The sequence below is a fragment of the Rhinoderma darwinii genome, chromosome 2, assembly GCF_050947455.1.
Source record: "Rhinoderma darwinii isolate aRhiDar2 chromosome 2, aRhiDar2.hap1, whole genome shotgun sequence".
NCBI lineage: Eukaryota > Metazoa > Chordata > Amphibia > Anura > Rhinodermatidae > Rhinoderma > Rhinoderma darwinii.
Genome location: NC_134688.1, coordinates 466,646,945 through 466,671,086, shown reverse-complemented (window position 1 = coordinate 466,671,086; position 24,142 = coordinate 466,646,945). Strand labels below are relative to the sequence as shown.

At 41.0% G+C, this 24,142-nt stretch overlaps 1 protein-coding gene across 3 annotated transcripts in view; it reads left to right on the top strand.

Annotated features, from left to right (window-relative positions):
• DSCAM (DS cell adhesion molecule) overlaps positions 1–24,142 on the top strand; it is a 425,426-nt gene that overhangs the window by 309,295 nt on the left and 91,989 nt on the right. For 2 of the 3 annotated variants that reach the window (XM_075854624.1, XM_075854623.1), the window contains exons 21-23: positions 3,749–3,902; positions 13,654–13,771; positions 17,714–17,877. In XM_075854624.1, coding sequence (XP_075710739.1) covers positions 3,749–3,902; positions 13,654–13,771; positions 17,714–17,877 — 436 coding nt within the window. Of the gene's footprint in view, positions 1–3,748; positions 3,903–13,653; positions 13,772–17,709; positions 17,878–24,142 lie in introns of those variants that run through there. The other variant, XM_075854625.1, reaches the window with a different exon arrangement.

The window sequence follows — 24,142 nt, the reverse complement described above, 5'->3', positions numbered from 1 at the left end:
GAAGACAGTGAAATATTAAATCCAAAACACCCAGAAGATTTTCAAGACATTGATTAATTACTTTTGCAGAAATATATGAGTACTGATGTCCTCCATGACCCTGCCATTCCCAACGTCATCGCGATTGACAGAGCGCTGCTTTATATTGGATATATCTATCTTTATATAGTTTTTCTTATACCGCAATAGTGGTGAACGTGTTACTCCGGGATAACGTCTCAAAAAGACTCTGATGTGGACCCCCCCCCCATTTATGACCTATTTATTTGTATGTAATTCATTCCTTAGGTCCATGCCCCCGATACAGCAGTTCTCCCAATCCTAAGCTACTCCTCATCCACACTTGCAATGAACCTGGATCTTGAAGTACTTCTTCAATGACATTCATACTCATGAGATAACAATACACAAGTGAAGTGAACATCTATAGAATATATCACTATATTTGATGAGTAGTCATGTGATGAACCCTCTTAGAGAGTAGCAATGTCCCCGGATGTGGGTACAGATGACTGGACGATGCAAGACTTGGGTACAAGGGCAGATCTTGAGGTGGAATTTAGTCTGGTTATGATCTGGTAAATTACAACTAGGCCGGTCTTTACCACAATCTCAGTGCTAACCGGGGCAGATTGCAAGGCCCACTGGGATTGATGGGCCCATGGTGACCTGGGAAAACAGTATCTTTGCTTGTTGAGCTATGGGTTAGATAGACTAAGCTGTCTCTCCTTGAAACTCTCCTTATACTAAAAAGTGTGGTCTTTAAAATTGTATGGAACATTCAGTGGTGGACTTCATATTTTCTTATGCCAGGTTCCATTTTTATACTGTTTTTGTCATGTTAGATATGGTGCGGCTTAAGGTGACCATTCACATAATACAAGTATTCAGCCGATACATTGTCACGCCTGTGGGATATGTGGACCCACTAGGTCGCTCCACCGTAGTGCAGTAGCAGCTGGCCAATCAACAGTCAGTAACAGTCTCTGGGGTAAGATTACCTGGGAAGATGATCTGGCAGAAACTCGGAGAAGCAGGCACGTGGTGTAGCAGACACTTGCCGCAGATGATGCTTGACGTGGTAGATGACACTAGACATGGTAGATGACACTGGACGAGGCATATGGAACAACACAACTCCAACACTAGATACAGCTCAGGAATAAACACTGTTACGGGATACAGGATACAGGAAGTAGGATACGGGAACACTGGGAGCAGGATACATCTAAGGGACCATTTGCTAAGATTCACATTGGAATACAACGACTACGCTCAGGCAAGAAGTGGAAGGGCAGAGCCCTTTATATATTTCAGGATGTAAGGGGATAGGTTAAGGAACACTTTGTTGGTGTCCCTGGCCTTAAAGGGTCAGAGCACGCACCCTGGATGCAGGAGAGTGCCGCGGCGAGTATTGGCATCTCCTGGGAGGGAGACACCGACAAGCTTTCAGTGTCCCGCGTTCGCAGCTGCCAGTGAGTACAGCGTGGACACAACACATATCTCCACTGACTTCCCCATGAAGTTGCATGCTTAGCATTTATGTTTGTTCAGTAAGAAAAATTAAGAAAAGCTGCTGCCGGACTATTCACATAGCTGCTTATCTCCTGGCAGAACCAAAGATTCGGTTTGTTGAAACCCAACATGCCCGATCCTCGTTTCTCTCATCTGCTGTTGGGAGAAAGTCATGAGGCCTCCATACACATTAGATTGTCGGTAGATCCCACTAAAATAGCCTTATTCTTACTAGATTTTATGTTTTTAGGCCTATAAATATCGTAATTATTGTTCTTGAAATTTAAATTGAAATCCGCTCATAACCAGTATACTGTAATTGCATTTTTCATTTCCCAAGATGATCCCAAAACATGTCTTCAAACGTTGGAATGAAATTCCATCTTGTCTTAATGAGGCAACTTGCTTTGCTTTATATTTCACATATACAAACTACATTGCCCGAAGCAATTTAGGAGGGTTTTAATAAAGCAAAATCAAAGATTACAGAACGTTCTACAGAACTTTGGTTCAAGGGTTTACTACTCTCTGATGTGATCCGTCGATCATTAACCTTATATGTAAGAAACGAAGACTGTATTCAACTGATAAAATTTGCTGACAGATCAAAGAGACCGGGTCACATCCATAGGAGTCCAAGCAACCACAAAGATGTTCTAGAAAGTGCTTCTGGTGTCCATTTTAGGCAGAAAGATGACCATGGAGATCTAGAGATGGGAGTTGCTCACTCACAACTTGGACTTCCATGACACCCAAAATCCCACCAATGTAAATCTCTGCCATGTCTGATTGATATGGTTAATGGTTCTGATAAATTTGACTCTAAATTTGGAGTTTATATTCCAAAAGTTATTCTTAAGAACGATAATGGTAGCAACCAGCTTATAAGTCTTTACCAGGTGGCACCTCACGCCCGCTCGGCTTGCTCTTGCAGTTCCGGTTTTGCTTTAGAGGCTGCTCCACCACAAGAGGTTTGCTCCACATTTGGTGGACATGAAAGCGGATTAAAAGGTTATGGATTAGGACCTACAATCTGATACATTCCCTAACGGGCATAACCCATGAGAAGCACGCCTTAATAGACATATTGTAGGTTTTCCAATGTCATCCCAAATCTTAATTGCTTTTGGTTTTCTGGGATGAGTACTACTCTCCTTTTTTTTTTTTAGAAGTCAAGAGGCATCTATCTTGGTATATGGTGAACAAAAAAACGAAACCCCATTCTTTTAGACAGACAGACAGTATAAATTTCAGCCAGTATGGTCTTACTGGATCATCAGCCGCCTGGTTAAACATTTTACGCTCAACCCTCTATGTGCCGGAGGGTATTTCTGGCCCTTACCTGCTTGATGAACTTCCCTCTATGCCTTCCTTCCCCTCTCTCCCCTGACTTTCTCCTTTCTTTCTTTTTTTTCTACCTCTATTAACTTGACTCACACGGGTCCCTTTTCTCTTCTTTTTTATTTTCCTAGGCTCCACGGTCCAACAGTCATTTTATTTCCTATACTGGTTAATGTTACCCTTTTAAGCTATTGTTTCTATTCTGTTCCCATGTTTAACCTGCTATGCACACAAAATGTATTAAAATACTATTGTGAAAAAATAAAGTGTAGATCCAACCTGTAGGACCCCCATCTGTTGGGAGAATAGGGGTTCCATGACGAATGCTTGGCAAGGCAAGGTGGCCAACTGCAGGCACATATAGGAGGAGACATAGTGGATAGGTAGAGCGTGCTTGCTCATCTGTTTCTGTAAATAACACATTTCCATGGAGAGAGCCACATATATGTGCAGCCACCTCTTCTCTGATCCTCTTCTACATTCGACCACCTTGACTTGCCCATCTGGGGTCATAGGACCTCAGTAACCCGATGGATGTAGATCCTCAACTTATCAATCAAGAGATTGCACTTAGTAACTTGTCATGGAAGAGTTGTACATTAGGATCTCCGCATCTCCACGCAACATTAGAAGCTTCCAATCAGATTTATATCCAAAATCTGGCGTAAAATTTACCCAGGAGAGTGGAGACTGTTCTAGCTTCAAAAGGGGGTTCAACTCCATATTGATGTCCATGGTTTTGGGATGTCATATAGGTGTGATGTTCAGGAGTCCACATACTTTTGGCCAGATAGAGTATTATATAAATAGAATCTTGTGTGAATGGGAACCAGAACCAAAACGATGCAAATTACCGTTACTTTAACTTGAGCTCTTTATGTTTTCATTTCAGGTAATCAGTGAATTTGAAGCTGCCCCGGACTCCTTTTTCTATCGAATACCAAACCTAAGCCGAAACAGACAATACAGTGTTTGGGTGGTGGCGGTGACGGCGGCCGGCAGAGGCAACAGCAGTGACATCATTACTGTTGAACCAACAGCTAAAGGTAATATTCTTATGCTTCATGCTCTTCATGTGGTCTTTATTCCAGAGGACTATCTTCTTCAGACCTTGTTGAATTACGGTAAATGGTGGTTTTGACGTTTTGAGACATTGCAAAGAGTTGAGGAGTGTAGGTATACTGGGAAACCTTTTGCATCACTCCCTCTGTAGACTGGTACAAGGTAGAGAAGAAGATTTCACAGCTTATTGGTTGAATAAATCATAGTTCCCCTAACATCACCCATAATTGAGATGGGTTTCCAGTGGTAAAGAATACGAGTAGTATGAATTTTGTATTTAAGGTACTCTAATGGGCGTAACCACTAGGGTAACCGGCATAGAAGCTGCTATCAGGCCCAGCAACTATGCAAGACTATCGTCAGTCAGAGGTGAGGTCCAGTTAGTGGATGGTAGGTGAGAGTGGGAAAATTAACGCTGATCACTGGGAGACCAAGGAAAGGAGAAAAAGACCCAGGGGACAGAACGGAGATGAAAATAGAGTAGGGCACTATACCAAGTTGTGGTATGGGGCCCCTTGTTCACGCACCTGGCTACCCATCACTGTCAGCATCCATTTTGGTTGAACTCTAGTAGTCCCTGTAACGTCTAAGGTCTCTTTAATTCTTTCGAACCTGAGGTGGACAAATAAGGGGAGGGCATTATGGGGGGTTTTGGGGTTTGATAGGGTGGGTAGTGAGTAGAGACTGAGCAGTGTGTTACTGAGCAATGGTCTGATCATGTTGGGGCCATTGCTCAGTAACACAAGCCACAACCACCTGGTGACCCATTTGGATCTACATATACTTGTGAAGATTTGGTTGTGTTAGACCTCGTTCTCATCTACGTTTCTGGGTTCCGTCTTTCTCCTCCGTCATATGAGCAGAACGACAAGATTACCAAAAGCTCGGGATCCATTGTCAGACTTTAATGGGTTCCGTCTGGTCTCCGTCAGGGTTTCTGGCATTTTGGCGTACATAGTAGTGCAGCATGCTGAGCTATTTTATCTGGCAAAAACAACAAAATCTTTTACGGAGACCTCTAACGGAGCCTCCAACACAGATGTGAACAACCCCTAACTCACTTTCACCAGATTTGTTGTTGGGGTTGTATTGATTTCACTTTTACTTAACGCTGGGCCGGGAGCTTCATATCTCTCTGACAGAATTTTTCTTACATCTTCCTGAGTTTTCTCCTGAGTTTTAGGGCTTATGTACATGACAGTGCCCAATATACGGAGCAGGTGACCTGTATGGTTTCTCACTACATGGTCTCATTCTTTACATGGTATCATTCTCCTAAAACAAGGCTTCACTTTACCTCCATACATACGGAGTCCTATGGAGCCTGTTGGACACCTCATACTGAGAGGCCTCATACTCCCTGGCTTACATAGAAAAGATGGGACCACATAGCAAAGATTAAAATGCTACCGCCATTTAGGTGCCAATTTTACCCATCCAGGACAGAAGGACCTTTTAGCTCTTTTCATGACCCTTGGGCCAGATTCCTACCCCTTCTGTAGAGAGGACTCCGGCACAGGTTCTTTCCACCCAGTAACAAATGGTATAGGACCAACCAGAGCTGGGTCCCTCTCTCCAACAGTTGCATGTTCTGTCTCTATGGTATGTATGCCCCTGCTCATACTCCTTTAAGGAAGCCCTATTACAACTCTGTACTACAGGGAGGTATGATATGACTGTGTGTGAGAGCCCTAATGCTAAAAGACTGCTCACTAGTGAAGATCATTACTTAAAGCTCCGGCATGAGTCCTGCGGACTTTTGTAGGATACCGTCGTCTGCAGAGCTTGAAACATTACTCGAATAAAACGCTTCTTTTTACATTAAAGTCGTTTTGCCTGATCGCCCCAACACAGAGTGTGGATTTCCCAGGTCGTCTTCTGGTCTCTTTCCTTCTCGTGCCTCTATGCGTTAAATTTCTCCACTTATCTTGCTCTAGTGATCTCCCTGGGGGTCTGAGTACAACTGAAACATCATTATAATATTCGCCTTTCATATTTTCTCAAATATTGAGCCAACAAAAAAAAAAGTTCCGTGCATTGCCATGGAAGAGAATTTTTTTTTTTTAATATCTTGTCTGTGTTGCATCCAGCACCGGTACCTGGAGGCTTAGAGCATTCGGAGAACTTAATTTGTCTGTTTTGTTTGGCTCCCCACGTTCCGGCATCTCCGCTATAGCTCCTCAAAGCTTGTGTTAGCTGCGGTAATGGATGTCTGTGGCAGGATTCACTGCAGGGAGGCTCTCGGCAGCATCAAAACCTCATTATCACACATTATTTTCACTGCAAACTAAAGGAGAGTGACAAGCAGCAAATAAAAACTGAACATTCTTTCTGAGCCCGTGCGCGAGGACGTGTTATGCTTTCAAACACCGAACGTCAACTTATTTTCTAATAATTTGATAAGAAATGTGTAATTAAGGAGACCGCCGAGATGTTGTCGCAATCTGTTGAAGGATTTACGGAACCATCCGAATTAAAACTGGTCCTGAAAGTCATCAATCACTGACTCATGACTCGGGTCTAGTAAACTTGGTGCGGATTACAGTAAATTAACTTTTTTGTTATAACATATTCTTGGTAGGTCATTATCCAGGCAGCACATTTTCGCAGACCCACTCAAGGCGACCAATTTGTCAAGGGTCTTGCACCCCCCACATTGTCTTAAGGACCGTGCCCAGCAGGAACCACACCGATCATCCATGACAACACTCAAAGATGGGTCTTCATACCTCTCATGGGACCCCCAAGCCAAATTATAAATTGTAGTAAGACCTTCTTCCCATTGACTGCCATGGCAATGTAGACACCAGTGAAGCCTTCAGCTATGGTCAGATCAACTGACAATAAAATGGGCAGGTGGGTGTGTTGCTTCTGACTGGTGGGAATGAAGAAGTAATGGTAAACATTAGATAAAAGTCGGCTGAACCTGCCGATTTCAGACTTGGTTCAGTCGGAGGTTTGGTTGGACTCCGTAAGGTACGCTTAACTAGAATCTCCTGGATAGATCTGGATGCAGGTCCCTACCAGGGGCGTAACTAGGAAAGACTGGGCCTCATAGCAAACTTTTGACTGGGTCCCCCTCCCCTGGGTATCACACAACCCCCCCCCACTTGTAGATAGTGCCTCCCTATAGATTCCGCCACACAGTGCCCCCTATAGATAGCACCATACACAGCCCCCTGTAGATAACACCTGACAGCCCCCCCTGTAGATAACGCCATACAGCCCCCCCTGTAGATAACGCCATACAGCCCTCCCCCTGTAGATAACCCCATACAGGCCTAAACCCCCCTGTAGGTAACGCCATACAGCCCCAAACCCCCCCTGTAGATAACCCCATACTGCCCTAAACCCCCCCACTGTAGATAACACCATACAGCCCAAACCCCCCCCCCTGTAGATAACGCCATACAGCCCAAATCCCCCCTGTAGATAACGCCATACAGCCCTAAACTCCTCTGTAGGTAACGCCATATAGCCCCCAAACCCCCACCCCCCCCCAAAAAAAACAGCCTATAGTTTGTCCTACAAAAGAGATGTATCCCCTATCCACAGGATAGGGGATACATGTGTGATCGCTGGCAGCGATAAGGTGACCGGGGGACCGAAAGTCCCCGGAAATTCTCCATGAGAAATCTCGGACTTCCGGGGTCTGCGCAGTTCAATAAAAATGAAAGGAGCGCTGGTCACGCATGCACACAAGGGAGACCGGTGCAAAATTCATTTCTATGGAGCTGCCGACAGACCCCCGGAAGTCCGAGGTTTGTCATGGAGAACTTTGGAGGACTTTCGGTCCCCCGTTCTCCTTATCGCTGTGTGTCCCAGCGATCCCACATGTATCCCCTATCCTTTTTATAGGGGATGCATGTCTTTTGTAGGAACAACCCCTTCAGTAGCGTCGTGCCATAGCGGCTGCTCACTGAGGCTCCGGCCATGGGGGGGGGGGTGCACGGGCCCCCTCATGCTCAGGGCCCTCCGCTATTAAGTTTGTCATTGTCTTCGTATCACATGGTTGGCCATTTATGTAAAGCCCGGCATATAATACTACATTTGCCCTGCAGAGACCGCTACAGAGGAAATGTATGGCTGGCAGTTTGCCCCATGTCAGCTGGACGCCGGGGGTTTCTGAACCCGAACCCGTGTTAAGCAACTGATTACCGGGCCATCTTCAGTTTAAAATGTGTTTGTCTTGATGAGACCACCCCTAGAAGGCCAACCCCCACCCCGTAAACAATGCTCTATAATGTTTATTTCCGCTAATGACAGTATATAAGGAAAACTGGCTCTGAACAGCAAATAATCTTCAAATTACAGCCGATAATATATAGCATTTATTTTATTTAGCTCATTTTGCCCATACACCGGTGGACCCTGACATCGCTATACATTACTCTACAAACAGTAAACAGATCGTTCTCCCATCCATCCCCCCAGCATTATTCTTCACAGTCTCACTGGCTTCGGGATGTTGTTGCCAGTCAGCAGAGAGTATTAATTTATCTACGTCCAACAAAATTCAGATTAATGGACCTCTGAACCACCTGTTTATCTGGACTCTTCCCGGTGATTGAATACTGGACCTACAGGGAATGATTTATAGCAAATACGGATTCTCAACAGCCTACAAAAACAGAAAAGGTAGGGTCCTCCTTTATAGAAGCACACTGCTACACAGAGAACTTTATGTCTCCTAGAAAAAGTGTCTTCCTTGTCCGAAGCATCCAGCGCACTTTTGGACAATGGAAACTGAAGTCTTATTTATGGCTATGGGAGTTTTGGGTTCCTAAAACTTCTTCTCCGTACATCGGGCATTACTTCAAATTTTTCATACTTATACATGTCTTTATATTCCTTCTCATCCTTCATGTTGTCTACAGATGGAGATCAGTAACAGGTCGGTGTAGCATGGAGAGGCAGTCACTCTATAGCAGATAGAACTTCCTGTGACCACTTCAGTATGTGTAACCACAGATACTCACATGGTAGTCACCCAGACAGGTAGTCTTGTTGATTGCAGACCGTGTGAATTCGCATACCTTTCAGTTAGACGGCAGGGCCTTCTGGAATAGAATATCTACGTGGAAGTATGTCATATTCATACTAGTTAAACAACGTGCATTGGTCAAGGCAGAGGAGTTAGGCTAGCCGGCACATCGGCTCAACCGTACGTGTGGCTGTGCCTAGTGCCGCAGCTCAGCCCTATTCGTCCTGCTGATTGGTGGGGGTCTATCTTCAGCTGCTTCTGAGGTTTATCGCTTCCTGGCCACCCTTCCGATGATGAGCCTTGGCTTCACTCTAACTTTGTTCCCGCATCACTCCCAATATTCCTACAACTCAACCACCACCTATTAGTGACTACTCTGAACACCGCGAGCTGAGAAGCTGACCTGGAAAAACAATACAAAGACCATATTGCGGGGGTTCTAGGGTGAAGAACAGGGAGATTCCTTGGACTCCGCACCTCTGTTTAGCCACCGTCAAACCAATTGCAGTTATCTACTTCCCGTTGAAAAAATATAATGGAAGAAGATGGTTCCACCTTTGTTATTCTATATTATATATCACTCTGCTATTCATGCAAAAATAAGTGATTGAACAACTTAGTGTCACCCTGGTTGTTGTACTGTACAATGGACTTATCTGTATATTTAACCTTGCTGTTGATACCCCAAAAGATTTGAGTTTCTAAAGGGCCTTTTACACCGGCCGATAAGCAGCCGGTGCAGCGAGCGCCGATCGAGACATCGTTTATTGGCGCTCGTTTACTCCTGTCACACAGAGCTACGCATGGGGACGAGAGGTCGTTACTCTGATCGCTCGTCCCCATACATTATTATCATGTCGGCAGGGCGTCTCCCTGTTTGCACACCAAGATGTGCTGCCGACAACGATGATATTTTACTCTTTTAAAACGATACGACCAGCAGATAATCCAGCATTTGCTCGTTCATCTGCTGATTGTTCCCCTGTTTACACAGGGCAATTATCGGCAACGAGCGTTCTATGAATGCTCGTCTGCCCGATAATCGTCCAGTGTAAAACCCACTTTACTGAAGCGTAGATTAAAACATGTGGGTCTAGGTGCCGAAGCGATACCCGAACCCACCTCCTCAATAGAAATAGGTCTATGGAAAAAAACTAAATTGATGACCACAATAGTGATGCAATTTAGTTGTCCACCAGGAACCAGCCGATCACATACATTTTGGTATGAAAACCCACCTCCGGTGGCTGTTACTGGGGGGGGGGGGGGGTGGGCCGAAAATGAAGCGGTACATGGTGTCTTGTTAAATCAATGAGCGTCTGTGTAATCCATGGACCTCAACAGACCTCCAGAGAATGTGCCAGTCTTCACGTGATGTGGGGATCCACCTCTGTTGTCTTCGGGTATATAACAAGAGATGGTCCAAAGCAGTCAACACCTTTTTATAAAATATCGCTCTGTGGCCCTATGTACCCCCAGCCTTTTGTGTGCACCTAACCAAAGAACATAAAAGGGTTCCCCAAGCTTGCAGACCACACTAAATCCATTGCAATGCAGACATAGCCTACCGAAGTGACACCGGGGCAATTACGGTGTAATTAACTAGATTTGTCATGAGAACTGTTATCTGAATATGATTAATTACTGACCCTACAGGAGCAACGCCAACGAGACTCGAATGTTCTGAGGCTAAAGTTCCCTGGTGTGTGTAAGCAATTTGCAAAATGGTAATCGTGGAAGCCCAGTCACCTTCGGGATGGTGAAAGGACGTTTGCAGGAGCCAGAGGTGGCGGCACAGTTAATAATTCATGCTCCTATTTTAATCTCTTGAATTTGAAATTTTGAACATTTTGCCAAAGATCCCCCATCCCCTCCTCCATATACTGTATAACAAAGCCTGAGAATAAGATTACCAGCATCTGGTTTCTTTTCTTCTGCCCTCAAGGACGTCCTTGGGCAGAGAATCACCCTCTGGATAATACAAAGCAAATTTAGCCCGAGATAAATGGCTTCATAATATGCTTGAGCTGTTTTGAGTAGAAGTTTGAAATTGTAATTGCCCATTATCGGCCATTAGTGTTTGTGTCACTTTTTTTTTTTTTTTTTTTGCTATGGAATTGAAATGTACGTATAAAAAGTCTTTCTAGAACTGAGTTTAATGCTAACTTTATGCTAAATGCTCCCCATGGCTCAAAGACTGCAAACATTTTAAGGACCAATTTTGACATTTTTGGGGCAAAGGTTTATAGGAGATATTACTTAAACAGTCAATCACAATGCCTGACCCCCTAAAAATATCTTTCCAAAGTGAAGTTGGATACGTTAGGTTTTTTCCTCTGTTCCTTATTTATAATCGGCAATGTATGGCCTTGATGGTGTTGGTGTATACAGCAAGAAATGTATGTTTTTTTTAAAGGGTTCTGTTTAAAAGGTTCATCAAATGTGTAGGCTCTGACCCAGAGAGAGAGATAGTAAGAGATTGCAGCTGCATCCCCCTCCTCCCTGCCTATCATTTACTGTATTACAGCAGATGTATTTTTTTGGATGAGTGAGGAGGCTTCTGAACATTTTCCTGAAGGCAGGGACACTACCGGCTGTTGGAAGACATATTACTATATTTCATTTCACATGTACTGATTCATTCAAAACAATTATACTGAAGGGTAAGGTGATATGAGCTTGTTCTGACCATTTGCAGCTATAACAGCCTCCACTCTTCTGGGAAGGGTTTCCACAAGACTTTGGAGTGTGTCTGTGGGAATTTGTGCCCATTCAACCAAAATAGCATTTGTGAGATTAGACACTGATGTTAGGTGAGGGGGCCTGGCTCACAATTGCCGTTACGAATGTGTTGGAAGGGGTTTAGGTCAGGGCTCTGTGCGGCCTCTCGAGTTCCCTCACACCAAACTCCGCACCCCATGTCTTTATGGAGCTCGCTGTGTGCACTGGGGCGCAGTCATGCTGGAAAGGGTGAATTCCTAAACTGTTACCACAATTGTGTCAAATGTCTTTGTATGCTGTAGCATTCAAATTACCGTCTACTGTAAATAAGGGGTCAAACCCTGAAAAACAGCCAAGACCATTACCCCTCCTCCACCACAAGTTACAGTAGTCACTATGCATTACAGTAGGTAAGGTTCCCCTGGTATCCGCCAAATCAAGATTCCTCCATCCGACTGCCAGATAGTCAGGATTCATCCCTTCTGAGAACACGCTGCTCCAGAGTCAAGTGACGGGTGAGCTTTACACCACTCCAGCTGTCATTTGTCATTGTGCATGGTGATCTTAGGCTTGTGTGCAGCGACCATGGAAACTCATTATCATAAAGTTTTGGATGTGCAGTTCTGGTGCTGAAGTCACTTCCAGAGGCAGTGTGAATCTCTGTATTAAATAATCCAACAGAGGATAGGAGATTTTTACGTACCATGCACTTCAGCACTCTGCGGGCCCACTCTGTGAGTTTGCGTGTTCTACAGCTTCATGACTGAGCTGTTGTTACTCCTAGACATTTCCACGTCAAAATAATAACACTTACTGGTGACCAGGGCAGATATAGCACATAATAATACTTACAGGGGACCGGGCAGATCTATAAGATAATAATAACACGTACAGGTGACTGGAGCAGATCTAGCAGATAATAATAACACTTACATGTGTCCGGTGAGATCTAGCAGATAAAAACACTTACAGGTGACCAGGGCAGATCTATCAGATACTGATAACACTTACAGGTAACCGGAGCAGATCTATCAGATAATAATACTTACAGGTGTCCAATGAGATCTAGCAGATAATAACACTTACAGGTGACCAGGGCAGATGTATCAGATAATAATAACACTTACAGGGGACCGGGGCAGATCTAGCACATAATAATAATACTTACAGGTGACTGGGGCAGATCTAGCAGATAATAACAACAACACTTACAGGTGACCGGGGCAGATCTATCAGATAATGATAACACTTATAGGTGACCGGAGCAGATTTAGCAGATAAAAATAACAAAGGTGACGACCAGATCAAGCAGAGAATAATAACAATTACGGGTGTCCGGTGAGATCTAGAAAATAATAATAACACTTACAGGGGACCAGGGAAAATCTACCACATAATAATAACACTTACCAGTGACCGGAGCAGATCTAGCAGATAATAATAATAATACTTACAGGGGACCGGGGCAGATCTAGCAGATAATAATAATACTTACAGGTGACCGGGGCAGATCTAGCAGATAATAATAACACAGATAGATGACCGGGGCAGATCTACGAGATAATAAATAATAATGTTTGCAATGGGTGCAGCTGAAATGCAATAATTGGTGAGAGAATTGTCCACATACATTGGTCATATAGTTTATGTATCAAAGAGGTAATGATGTTCAGGGTCTGTTAACAAGATTCTTGTCCACACTGCCTACTAGAAGAGGCAATGTCCCTGTCTGCTATGAATGTCAGGAAGGGGGGGGGGGGGTGCGGCAGGTTCCAGTGTTCCTGTATGTCTTCGAGCGCTGGTGGGGAACAAATGGGTTTAAAAAAAATGCATTTTAAAAGCATAAATAGTTTTACCTTCATTCTCCACCATTCTAGATTGGTCATCGGTCAGTAAAGTTATTCAGTTCACAGCTCCTTGGTGCTATCCTCTTGATCTTCCTATAGGAATACATAGGACCTTCATTCTGAACACTGTTGAAGGCCATAAAACAAAATCAGCACTAACGTCATACTTTTTTTTCTCTACAGCCCCGGCTCAAATTTTAACCTTCAGTGGTACAGTCACCACACCGTGGATGAGGGATATTGTCCTGCCCTGCAAAGCAGTTGGAGACCCTTCCCCTACAATCAAATGGATGAAGGAAAGGTAACCAGCAACCAAATGTAGAAGAACCAGAGTCCACCCCATCCCCCACAAAACTGGTAGAACTATTATTACGTGTGATCATAGTTATATTACATACAAAAAAAAAAAGATTTGCCACCACGGTAGGATGTATAACGGTGGCTGTTCACAGGTCCTGCACACCATGTAAATCTCTTCAGCTTCCATTTAGAGAACAGATGATGTTCTTACGCCCTCCATTGTCCAGTGTAAGATTTGGGATTCTTGGGCCTACCAGAGGATCTAGTAATGTGTGAGAGCATGGGCCCACCGGAGGATCTGGTACTCTGGTGGGCTAATCCGGCTTTGCCATTATCCATCATTGAGCTTCAACTTCTTATCAATCAGGTTTCACTGGAGGTCACTATATTGCACAATCTGGTTCTAGTACAAGGTCATTTATGGGAAATATGACAATTCTGAATTAATGTTGAGTCAAATTTTAGTTTTATGATGACTTAGACCTATTGCTTCTCCAACAGCCCAGTCCTAGAGGTTCTCTTAGCATCTAGTGGAATCAATGCAGCATTTATTAGGTTTTGTCAGATTCCAAGTCATCTCTGTATTGTAGAGCATTGTGTGTTTGATGTATACGTATACCGTACAAGTCTTAATACTTCAGGGCTTTTAAGAAACAGAGTAAGGCCTTATTCAGACAAACGTGTAAATCGACCGTGTGACGGCGGTTTTTTAAACGGCCGTCACGCGGCTTCATGTATTTCTATGGGGCTAATCAAATGGCTGCTGTTTTAACGGACCGCGTTAACGGTCCGTGAAAATATAGGACATGTCTTATTTTTGTCCGTTTTCACGGATCCCTTAATGGACTCAAGTCTATGAGGAATCCGTGAAAACGGGTCCAGCACGAGTGCAAGTCGGCTGTGGAAAATGGCCGTTTTTCACAGCCGATTTGACACAGGTTCGTCTGAATAAAGCCTTAGGCCTCATTCAGATATATTCTGGCGTATAGTATATATGTGTTACTGTCCATATTCCAAATATAACATCCAGACAGTAGAACCACAGTGGGCACAAGCTTAAACTTGTCTTCACTTGTAAGTTTTAGGAACACATTTTCATATACCCTATTAGAAAATTCTGGGTTAATATTTGGGTTGCCCTGTTTAGGCAGAGTGGAGAACGGTTCTAAAGAGCTTCTCTCTCTCTCTGGAGGACCTGTCCTGTCCTCCATTACACAAACAACACATTGATATGAATCAGCACGGTGTAATGCTTCATTTCCCCTGTGGTGGTGCTGCAGGAAAATGTAACCCCTACAGCCAGGTTTTCCCACAAGTCACATGTGATCGCTGGGGTTCTCAGGCGGGGGACACTTTATATGCAAATTGTTGAGGAACTCTTCTAACAAGTAAGGATTGTCTAAAGCAGAAAACCCCTTTAACCTCTACAAGGAGGCAATAGAATTTGCTGCAGAACGATTTACAGGTCAAGACTATGATTGGTGGCGGGTGCCAAGACAAAACTTACGTAAACAGGAGTTGTAGTACAGGGAATCAGACTGGAACCAGAATTGGGGTTTGGAATGCGCAGAGGTCAGGAGCAAAATACATGGGCAGAAGCTTATACCAGGAATCAGGACTAAGACCAAGGACTACACATGAGCCGACTTAAGACGGACACTAGAAAGGGCTGAATCTCAGGCAGTGGTTACCTGATCGGGTCAAGTTGAGGTAATTGGAAGGTTACTTCTAGGGCAGTACGATCCATGGGAATAATTCTAATGCCTCATACACACGGGCGTATTGCACCTATATTTTAAGAGTCTAAATTGTAGATGTGAATAAAATACAAGGAAAAAACACGGCGCCACATAGTGTGAGTAAGCCCAGAAGTAGCAGTCAATGTATACAAATGAATGCTTACCACAGGAAAGTAGATCAATCGCGTTGACCAGGTGGATAGAAGTGAGTGCTGCTGCCGAAATCCCAGCCGGTAAGGCCAGTTGGCCACCGCAATGAAGATAATATGCAATTCGTAAAAACGGGAATAAGTACGGCGCTGCTACTCAATGATGATACAAATGATGTAAATGATGAAGTTTATTGATCAAGGCTACGCGTTTCAATGCCACACCGGCATCTTCCTCAGGCCACAAATTGTAGATGTAACATTCAGAACCACACAAATCTACTCAAACCATTTTACAGCACCATAGGCGTTTATGGGGCTGTATGTTGAATCCAGTAGAACCTCAAGGAGGTCCAGATTCTACACTCGGAATTTGACTCTTAAAGACGGGAAGAATACGCCCGACTGAATATTACCATAAAGAGGTGGTACAAGACTCATGACGAACAATTATGATGTTCTCTATTTCTCCCTTTATTGAGTGATTAAGCATGAAAAAAAAAAATCGCAAAATTATAATTCTCCACCATTGTCTCGACATCTTCTACATGGGGTCAGGTTAACATCAAAACATTGTAGAACAAGGCATATGCTTGCGAGGTAATGTTGTCACAGTGACGGTGCATTATTTGTGTGACTGTCTCCTTTAAGGCAGCTGCGACACCAGGACAGATGGGGCCATTCATCTGTTCGAACGATGCGCGGCCGCTGAAGAACCGTTTCACAAATATGATGGATGAGCGGCATATGGCAGATATCCAGTCCAAGTGCTCAATTAACTGTATCATTTACTGTTTATTCGAGGAGGCGGAAGAGGGTTATGCAAAGTCATGAATCTTTATCACATTCTAAACTGCGATATAAAGTAATACAAATTTAAATTGCTGTGAGAGTAAGAACTGAATTATCAGCTTCTTTAAACTCTTGCATTCTGTATGGCTGGCATCTAGATGGGCCAAAAGTAAATAACCTGTTGATCATAAGCTGCCAGCGTTGCATCGACAGCTGCAGAAGACACCTGACATCAGTAAAAATCAACTGGAAGATAAGTGACTTAGAAACTTGGCCCTTCTTTTTAGGCTGTGTTCACTTGTGCCGATTTTGCAGCTATGAACACAGCCTAAAGAATATAAGCTAAATTCAGTTAAAGCAACTTTCCAAGTAACCTAGAACCATACAAGTAGCATCAAACCACACAAGGATGTGGGTCTTGCAAGAGCGGACCTGCCATAGATGCAATCCATGCTATGTGGCCCTTAGAGAGAGGGATTTTAGCCCAGGTTGGCTGCTTCAATTCTTCAGAATCTATTCAGAGATCCCCTCGGCACAGGGCCTTCAATGTTCGCATACAAGGAGTATGGAGAACAACTCAAGTTCTTCGGTCATAGATGATTAGGGGTATGGTAGTGTCAACTTGTAACCAGAAGGGGCCCTATTTTAATCCTTGCAATCACACATTTATGAATGAAATGCAAGTATGAGAGTTGGGATACTTTGAAAGTATGAACATTATGCAACCATATAAATATGAGAGTCATGCAGATATAATCTTCATAGAGGTACGAGAGTCTGGGAACCATGCCAATGGGACCATCATAAGTCATAGGACTCGCGTCACATGGAAGGGTGATTTGTAGGCCTGGTCCTATAAGGACAACCCTCGTCCATATGAGTCCTACTAGGGCATATGGACATCACAGATCGATTATCTGACTCCTAAACTGGTTAATTTGGGAATTGCAAGCCACTGCCTGAGGGCACGGATGGCTAGATATGGTTGACCTTAGATGATATTTCTCACCAACTTACTGGTTGAAGAGACCTTTGACATTGGGAGTCCAAAACTTAGTGCAACCAGTGTGAAACTTATGATAATAAAAGGTGTGTATTAACGATTAACATTTATCACCCCCTCAGCTTTTGCTAAAATATTAATTAAGCCCACAAATCATCTGTGGCTCCTCTGTATGCAAAGCAAACCAATGAAATCCCTCAGTCCTGAAGGATTTTGATTGTAATTCCTTTAATTTATGATTTTTGTTTCCTGTGAGGTAGTAACGGGACACCCAGTCTAGTAACGAATGATGGGCGAAGAAGTGTGTACAGCAACGGAAGCTTTATCATCCGCACCGTGAAAGCAGAGGATTCTGGGTATTACAGCTGTTCAGCCTCCAACACCTGGGGATCAGAGGAGATTGTCCTAAATCTGCAAGTTCAAGGTGAGAACTTTATCAAGAAAAACTTTTTTTTTTCTTTACTGAAAAGTGGTGTAATTGATGTATTACTGTACTAGTAGTAATCGTCCCAAAATTTCTTCTTCTCCAGTTTTGTCGATAATGGACAAAATGTGGGAATATAACTATTATAATACTGCCCTAACGCACAAAAATATAACTAATGTGATACTGCCCCCTATGTACAACTATATAGCTACTATAAAACTTCCCTATGTAAAAGGATATCACTACTATAATACTGCCCCAAAATATACAAGAATATAACTACTATAATACTGCCCCCTATATACAAGAATATAACTACTATAATACTGCCCCTATATACAAGATTATAACTACTATAATACTGCCCCTATATACAAGAATATAACTACTATAATACTGCTCCCTATATACAGGACCATAACTACTATAATACTGCCTTCTATATACAAGAATATAACTACTATAATACTGCCTCCTATATACAAGAATATAACTACTATAATACTGCCCCCTATATACAAGAATATAACTACTATAATACTGCCTCTGTCAGGGATCATTACCATGTATATTGTTTGAAAAATATTATCCTTACATATATATATATATATATATATATATATATATTCAGTATATTACACAAAGAGATTGGATTCATGGAGCACAAAGAGCCTGCATAACACGCCTATGGAAGACACCGCCCCCTGGAATGCAAAGAGGAGTGTGCAGAAGAATGTATAGGAAAACTTACAGCAGAGGAGCCAATAGAATTTAAGCAAGTCCCACATCTATAGGGAGGGGCATGTGTCTTCTCTGTGTGTGTTTCTTTGTTCTGAATAAAGTTCAGTTCCTCCTGGCTGACATTGAAGCTGTACCTCAGACATTTGTGTGGTGTACTTCTCTCCAGGCATACCTTCAGCTTTCAATTTACAGAGGTGGTTATTCGGTGTGAAATACGGACCTGACACCTCCTATATACAAGAATATAACTACTATACTACTACCCCCTATATACAAGAATATAACTACTATAATACTGCCTCCTATATACAAGAATATAACTACTATAATACTGCCCCCTATATACAAGAATATAACTACTATAATACTGCTCCCTATATACAAGAATATAACTACTATAATACTGCACCTATATACAAGAATATAACTACTATAATACTGCCCCCTATATACAAGAATATAACTACTATAATACTGCTCCTATATACAAGAATATAACTACTATAATACTGCCTCCTATATACAAGAATATAACTACTATAATATTGCCCCCTATGTACAAGAATATAACTACTATAATACTGCCCCTTATACAAGAATATAACTACTATAATACTGCCCCCTATATACAAGAATATAACTACTATAATACTGCCCATATATACAAGAATATAACTACTATAATACTGCTCCTATATACAAGAATATAACTACTATAATACTCCCTCTATATACAAGAATATAAGTACTATAATACTGCCTCCTATATACAAGAATATACCTACTAAATACTGCCCCTATATACAAGAATATAACTACTATAATACTGCTCCTATATACAAGAATATAACTACTATAATACTGCCCCTATATACAAGAATATACCTACTAAATACTGCCCCTATATACAAGAATATAACTACTATAATACTGCTACTATGTACAAGAATATAACTACTATAATACTGCCTCCTATATACAAGAATATACCTACTATAATACTGCCCTATATATACAATAATATAACTACTTTATTACTGCCCTCTATATACAATAATATAACTACTATAATACTGCCCCTATATACAAGAATATAACTACTATAATAGTGTCCCCTATATGCAAGAATATAACTACTATAATACTGCCCCTGTGTACAAGAATATAACTACTATAATACTGCACCCTATATACAAGAATATAACTACTATAATACTGCTCCTATATACAAGAATATAACTACTATAATACTGCCCCCTATATACAAGAATATAACTACTATAATACTGCCCCCTATATACAAGAATATAACTACTATAATACTGCTCCTATATACAAAAATATAACTACTATAATACTGCCCCCTATATACAAGAATATAACTACTATAACACTGCCCCCTATATACAAGAATATAACTACTATAATACTGCCCGTATATACAAGAATATAACTACTATAATACTGCCCCATATGTACAAGAATATAACTACTATAATACTGCCCCTATATACAAGAATATAACTACTATAACACTGCTCCTATATAGAAGAATATAACTACTATAATACTGTTCCTATATACAAGAATATAACTTCTATAATACTGCTCCCTATGTACAAGAATATAACTACTATAATACTGCTCCCTATGTACAAGAATATAACGACTATAATACTGCTCCTATATACAAGAATATAACTACTATAATACTGCTCCTATATACAAGACTATAATACTGCTCCTATATACAAGAATATAACTACTATAATACTGCCCCTATATACAAGAATATAACTACTATAATACTACTCCCTATGTACAAGAATATAACTACTATAATACTGTCCCCTATATACAAGAATATAACTACTATAATACTGCACCCTATGTACAAGAATATAACTACTATAATACTACCCCTATATACAAGAATACAACTACTATAATACTGCCCCTATATACAAGAATATAACGACTATAATACTGCACCTATATACAAGAATATAACTGCTATAATACTGTGTCCTATATACAAGAATATAACTACTATAATACTGCACCCTATGTACAAGAATATAACTACTATAATACTACCCCTATATACAAGAATATAACTACTATAATACTGCCCCTATATACAAGAATATAAATACTATAACACTGCCCCCTATATACAAGAATATAAATACTATAACACTGCCCCCTATATACAAGAATATAACTAATATAATACTGCTCCATATATACAAGAATATAACTTCTATAACACTACCCCCTATGTACAAGAATATAACTACTATAATACTGCCCCCTATATACAAGAATATAACTACTATAATACTGCCTCCTATATACAAGAATATAACTGCTATAATACTGCCCCCTATATAAAAGAATATAACTACTATAATACTGCCTCCTATATACAAGAATATAACTACTATAATACTGCCCCTATATACAAGAATATAACTACTATAATACTGCCCCTATATACAAGATTATAACTAATATAATACTGCCCCCTATTTACAAGAATATAACTACTATAATACTGCCCCTATATACAAGAATATAACTAATATAATACTGCCCCCTATTTACAAGAATATAACTACTATAATACTGCCCCCTATATACAAGAATATAACTAGTATAATACTGCTCCTATATACAAGAATATAACTACTATAATACTGCCTCCTATATACAAGAATATAACTACTATAATACTGCCTCCTATATACAGGAATATAACTACTATAATACTGCCCCCTATATACAAGAATATAACTACTATAATACTGCCTCTTATATACAGAAATATAACTACTATAATACTGCCCCCTATATACAAGAATATAACTACTATAATACTACTCCCTATGTACAAGAATATAACCACTATAATACTGCCCCTATGTACAGGAATATACCTACTATAATACTGTCCCTATGTACAAGAATATAACTACTATAATACTGCCCCTATATACAAGAATATAACTACTATAATACTGCCACCTATATACAAGAATATAACTACTATAATACTGCTCCCTATATACAAGAATATAACTACTATAATACTACGCCTATATACAAGAATACAACTACTATAATACTGCTCCTATATACAAGAATATAACTACTATAATACTGCCCCTATATACAAGAATATAATTACTATAATACTGCCCCTATGTACAAGAATATAACTACTATAATACTGCCCCTATATACAAGAATATAACTACTATAATACAGCTCCTATATACAAGAATATAACTACTATAATACTGCCCCCTATATACAAGAATATAACTACTATAATACTGCCCCCTATATACAAGAATATAACTACTATAATACTGCTCCTATATACATGAATATAACTACTATAATACTGCCCCCTATATACAAGAATATAACTGCTATAATACTGCTCCTATATACAAGAATATAACTACTATAATACTGCTCCTATATACAAGAATATAACTACTATAATACTGCTACTATATACAAGAATATAACTACTATAATATTGCTCCTATATACAAGAATATAACCACTATAATACTGCCCCTATATACAAGAATATAACTACTATAATACTGCGCCTATATACAAGAATATAACTACTATAATACTGCCCCTATATACAAGAATATAACTACTATAATACTGACTCCTATATACAGGAATATAACTACTATAATACTGCCCCCTATATACAAGAATATAACTACTATAATACTGCCCCCTATATACAAGAATATAACTACTATAATACTGCCCCCTATATACAAGAATATAACTACTATATGGGCATGACCACACATGGCGGAATTCCTCCGCAACTGTCCGCATCAATGCCGCACAGAATCTGCGTTGCAGATTCTGCAGCGGATCTGCACAAAATGTGCAGAAAATTGATGCGGACTGGCCGCTGCGGACTGCAGGAAAAGTGCTTCTCTTCTCCCTATTCAGTGCAGGATAGAGAGAAGGGACAGCACTTTCCCTAGTGAAAGTCAAAGAAATTCATACTTACCGCCCGTTGTCTTGGTGACGCGTCCCTCTTTCGGCATCCGGCCCGACCTCCCTGGATGACGCTCCAGTCCATGTGACCGCTGCAGCCTGTGCTTGGCCTGTGATTGGCTGCAGCCGTCACTTACACTGAAACGTCATCCTGGGAGGCCGGACTGGAGACAGACGCAGGGAGTTCTCGGTAAGTATGAACTTATATTTTTTTTTACAGATACATGTATATTGAGATCGGTAGTCACTGTCCCGGGTGCAGAAACAGTTACTGCCGATCGCGTAACTCTTTCAGCACCCTGGACAGTGACTATTTACAGACGTCTCCTAGCAACGCTCCCGTCATTACGGGAGCCCCATTGACTTCCTCAGTCTGGCTGTAGACCTAGAAATACATAGGTCCAGCCAGAATGAAGAAATGTCATGGTAGTAAAAACAATACGCTCCGCAGCACACATAAGATCTGCGGACTTCATTGCGGAATTTTGACTCTCCATTGAAGTCAATGGAGAAATTCCGCCATGAGTCCGCAACCAGTCCGCCACTGCTCCGCAACAGACAGAGCATGCTGCGGACACCAAATTCCGCTCCGCAGCCTATGCTCCGCAGCGGAATTGTACGCATCGTGTAAACGAACACTGCTAAATTAAAGTGAAAGTCAATGGAGAAACGGCTCCGCTGCGGATTAACGCTGCGGAGTGTCCGCAGCGGAATTTAAGTGAAATTCCGCCATGTGTGAACCCGCCCTAATACTGCCCCTATATACAAGAATATAACTACTTTAATACTGCCCCTATATACAAGAATATAACTACTATAATACTGCCTCCTATATACAGGAATATAACTACTATAATACTGCCCCTATATACAGGAATATAACTACTATAATACTGCCCCCTATATACAAGAATATAACTACTATAATACTGCTCCTATATACAAGAATATAACTACTATAATACTGCTCCTATATACAAGAAGATAACTACTATAATACTGCTACTATATACAAGAATATAACTACTATAATACTGCTCCTATATACAAGAATATAACTACTATAATACTGCCCCTATATACAAGAATATAACTACTATAATACTGCTCCTATATACAAGAATATAACTACTATAATACTGCTCCTATATACAAGAATATAACTACTATAATACTGCTACTATATACAAGAATATAACTACTATAATACTGCACCCTATATACAAGAATATAACTACTATAATACTGCCCCCTATATACAGGAATATAACTACTATAATACTGCTCCCTATATACAAGAATATAATCCCTATATACAAGAATATAACTACTATAATACTGCCCCCTATATACAGGAATATAACTACTATAATACTGCCCCCTATATACAAGAATATAACTACTATAATAATGCCCCCTATATATAAGAATATAACTACTATAATACTGCCCCTATATACAAGAATATAACTACTAT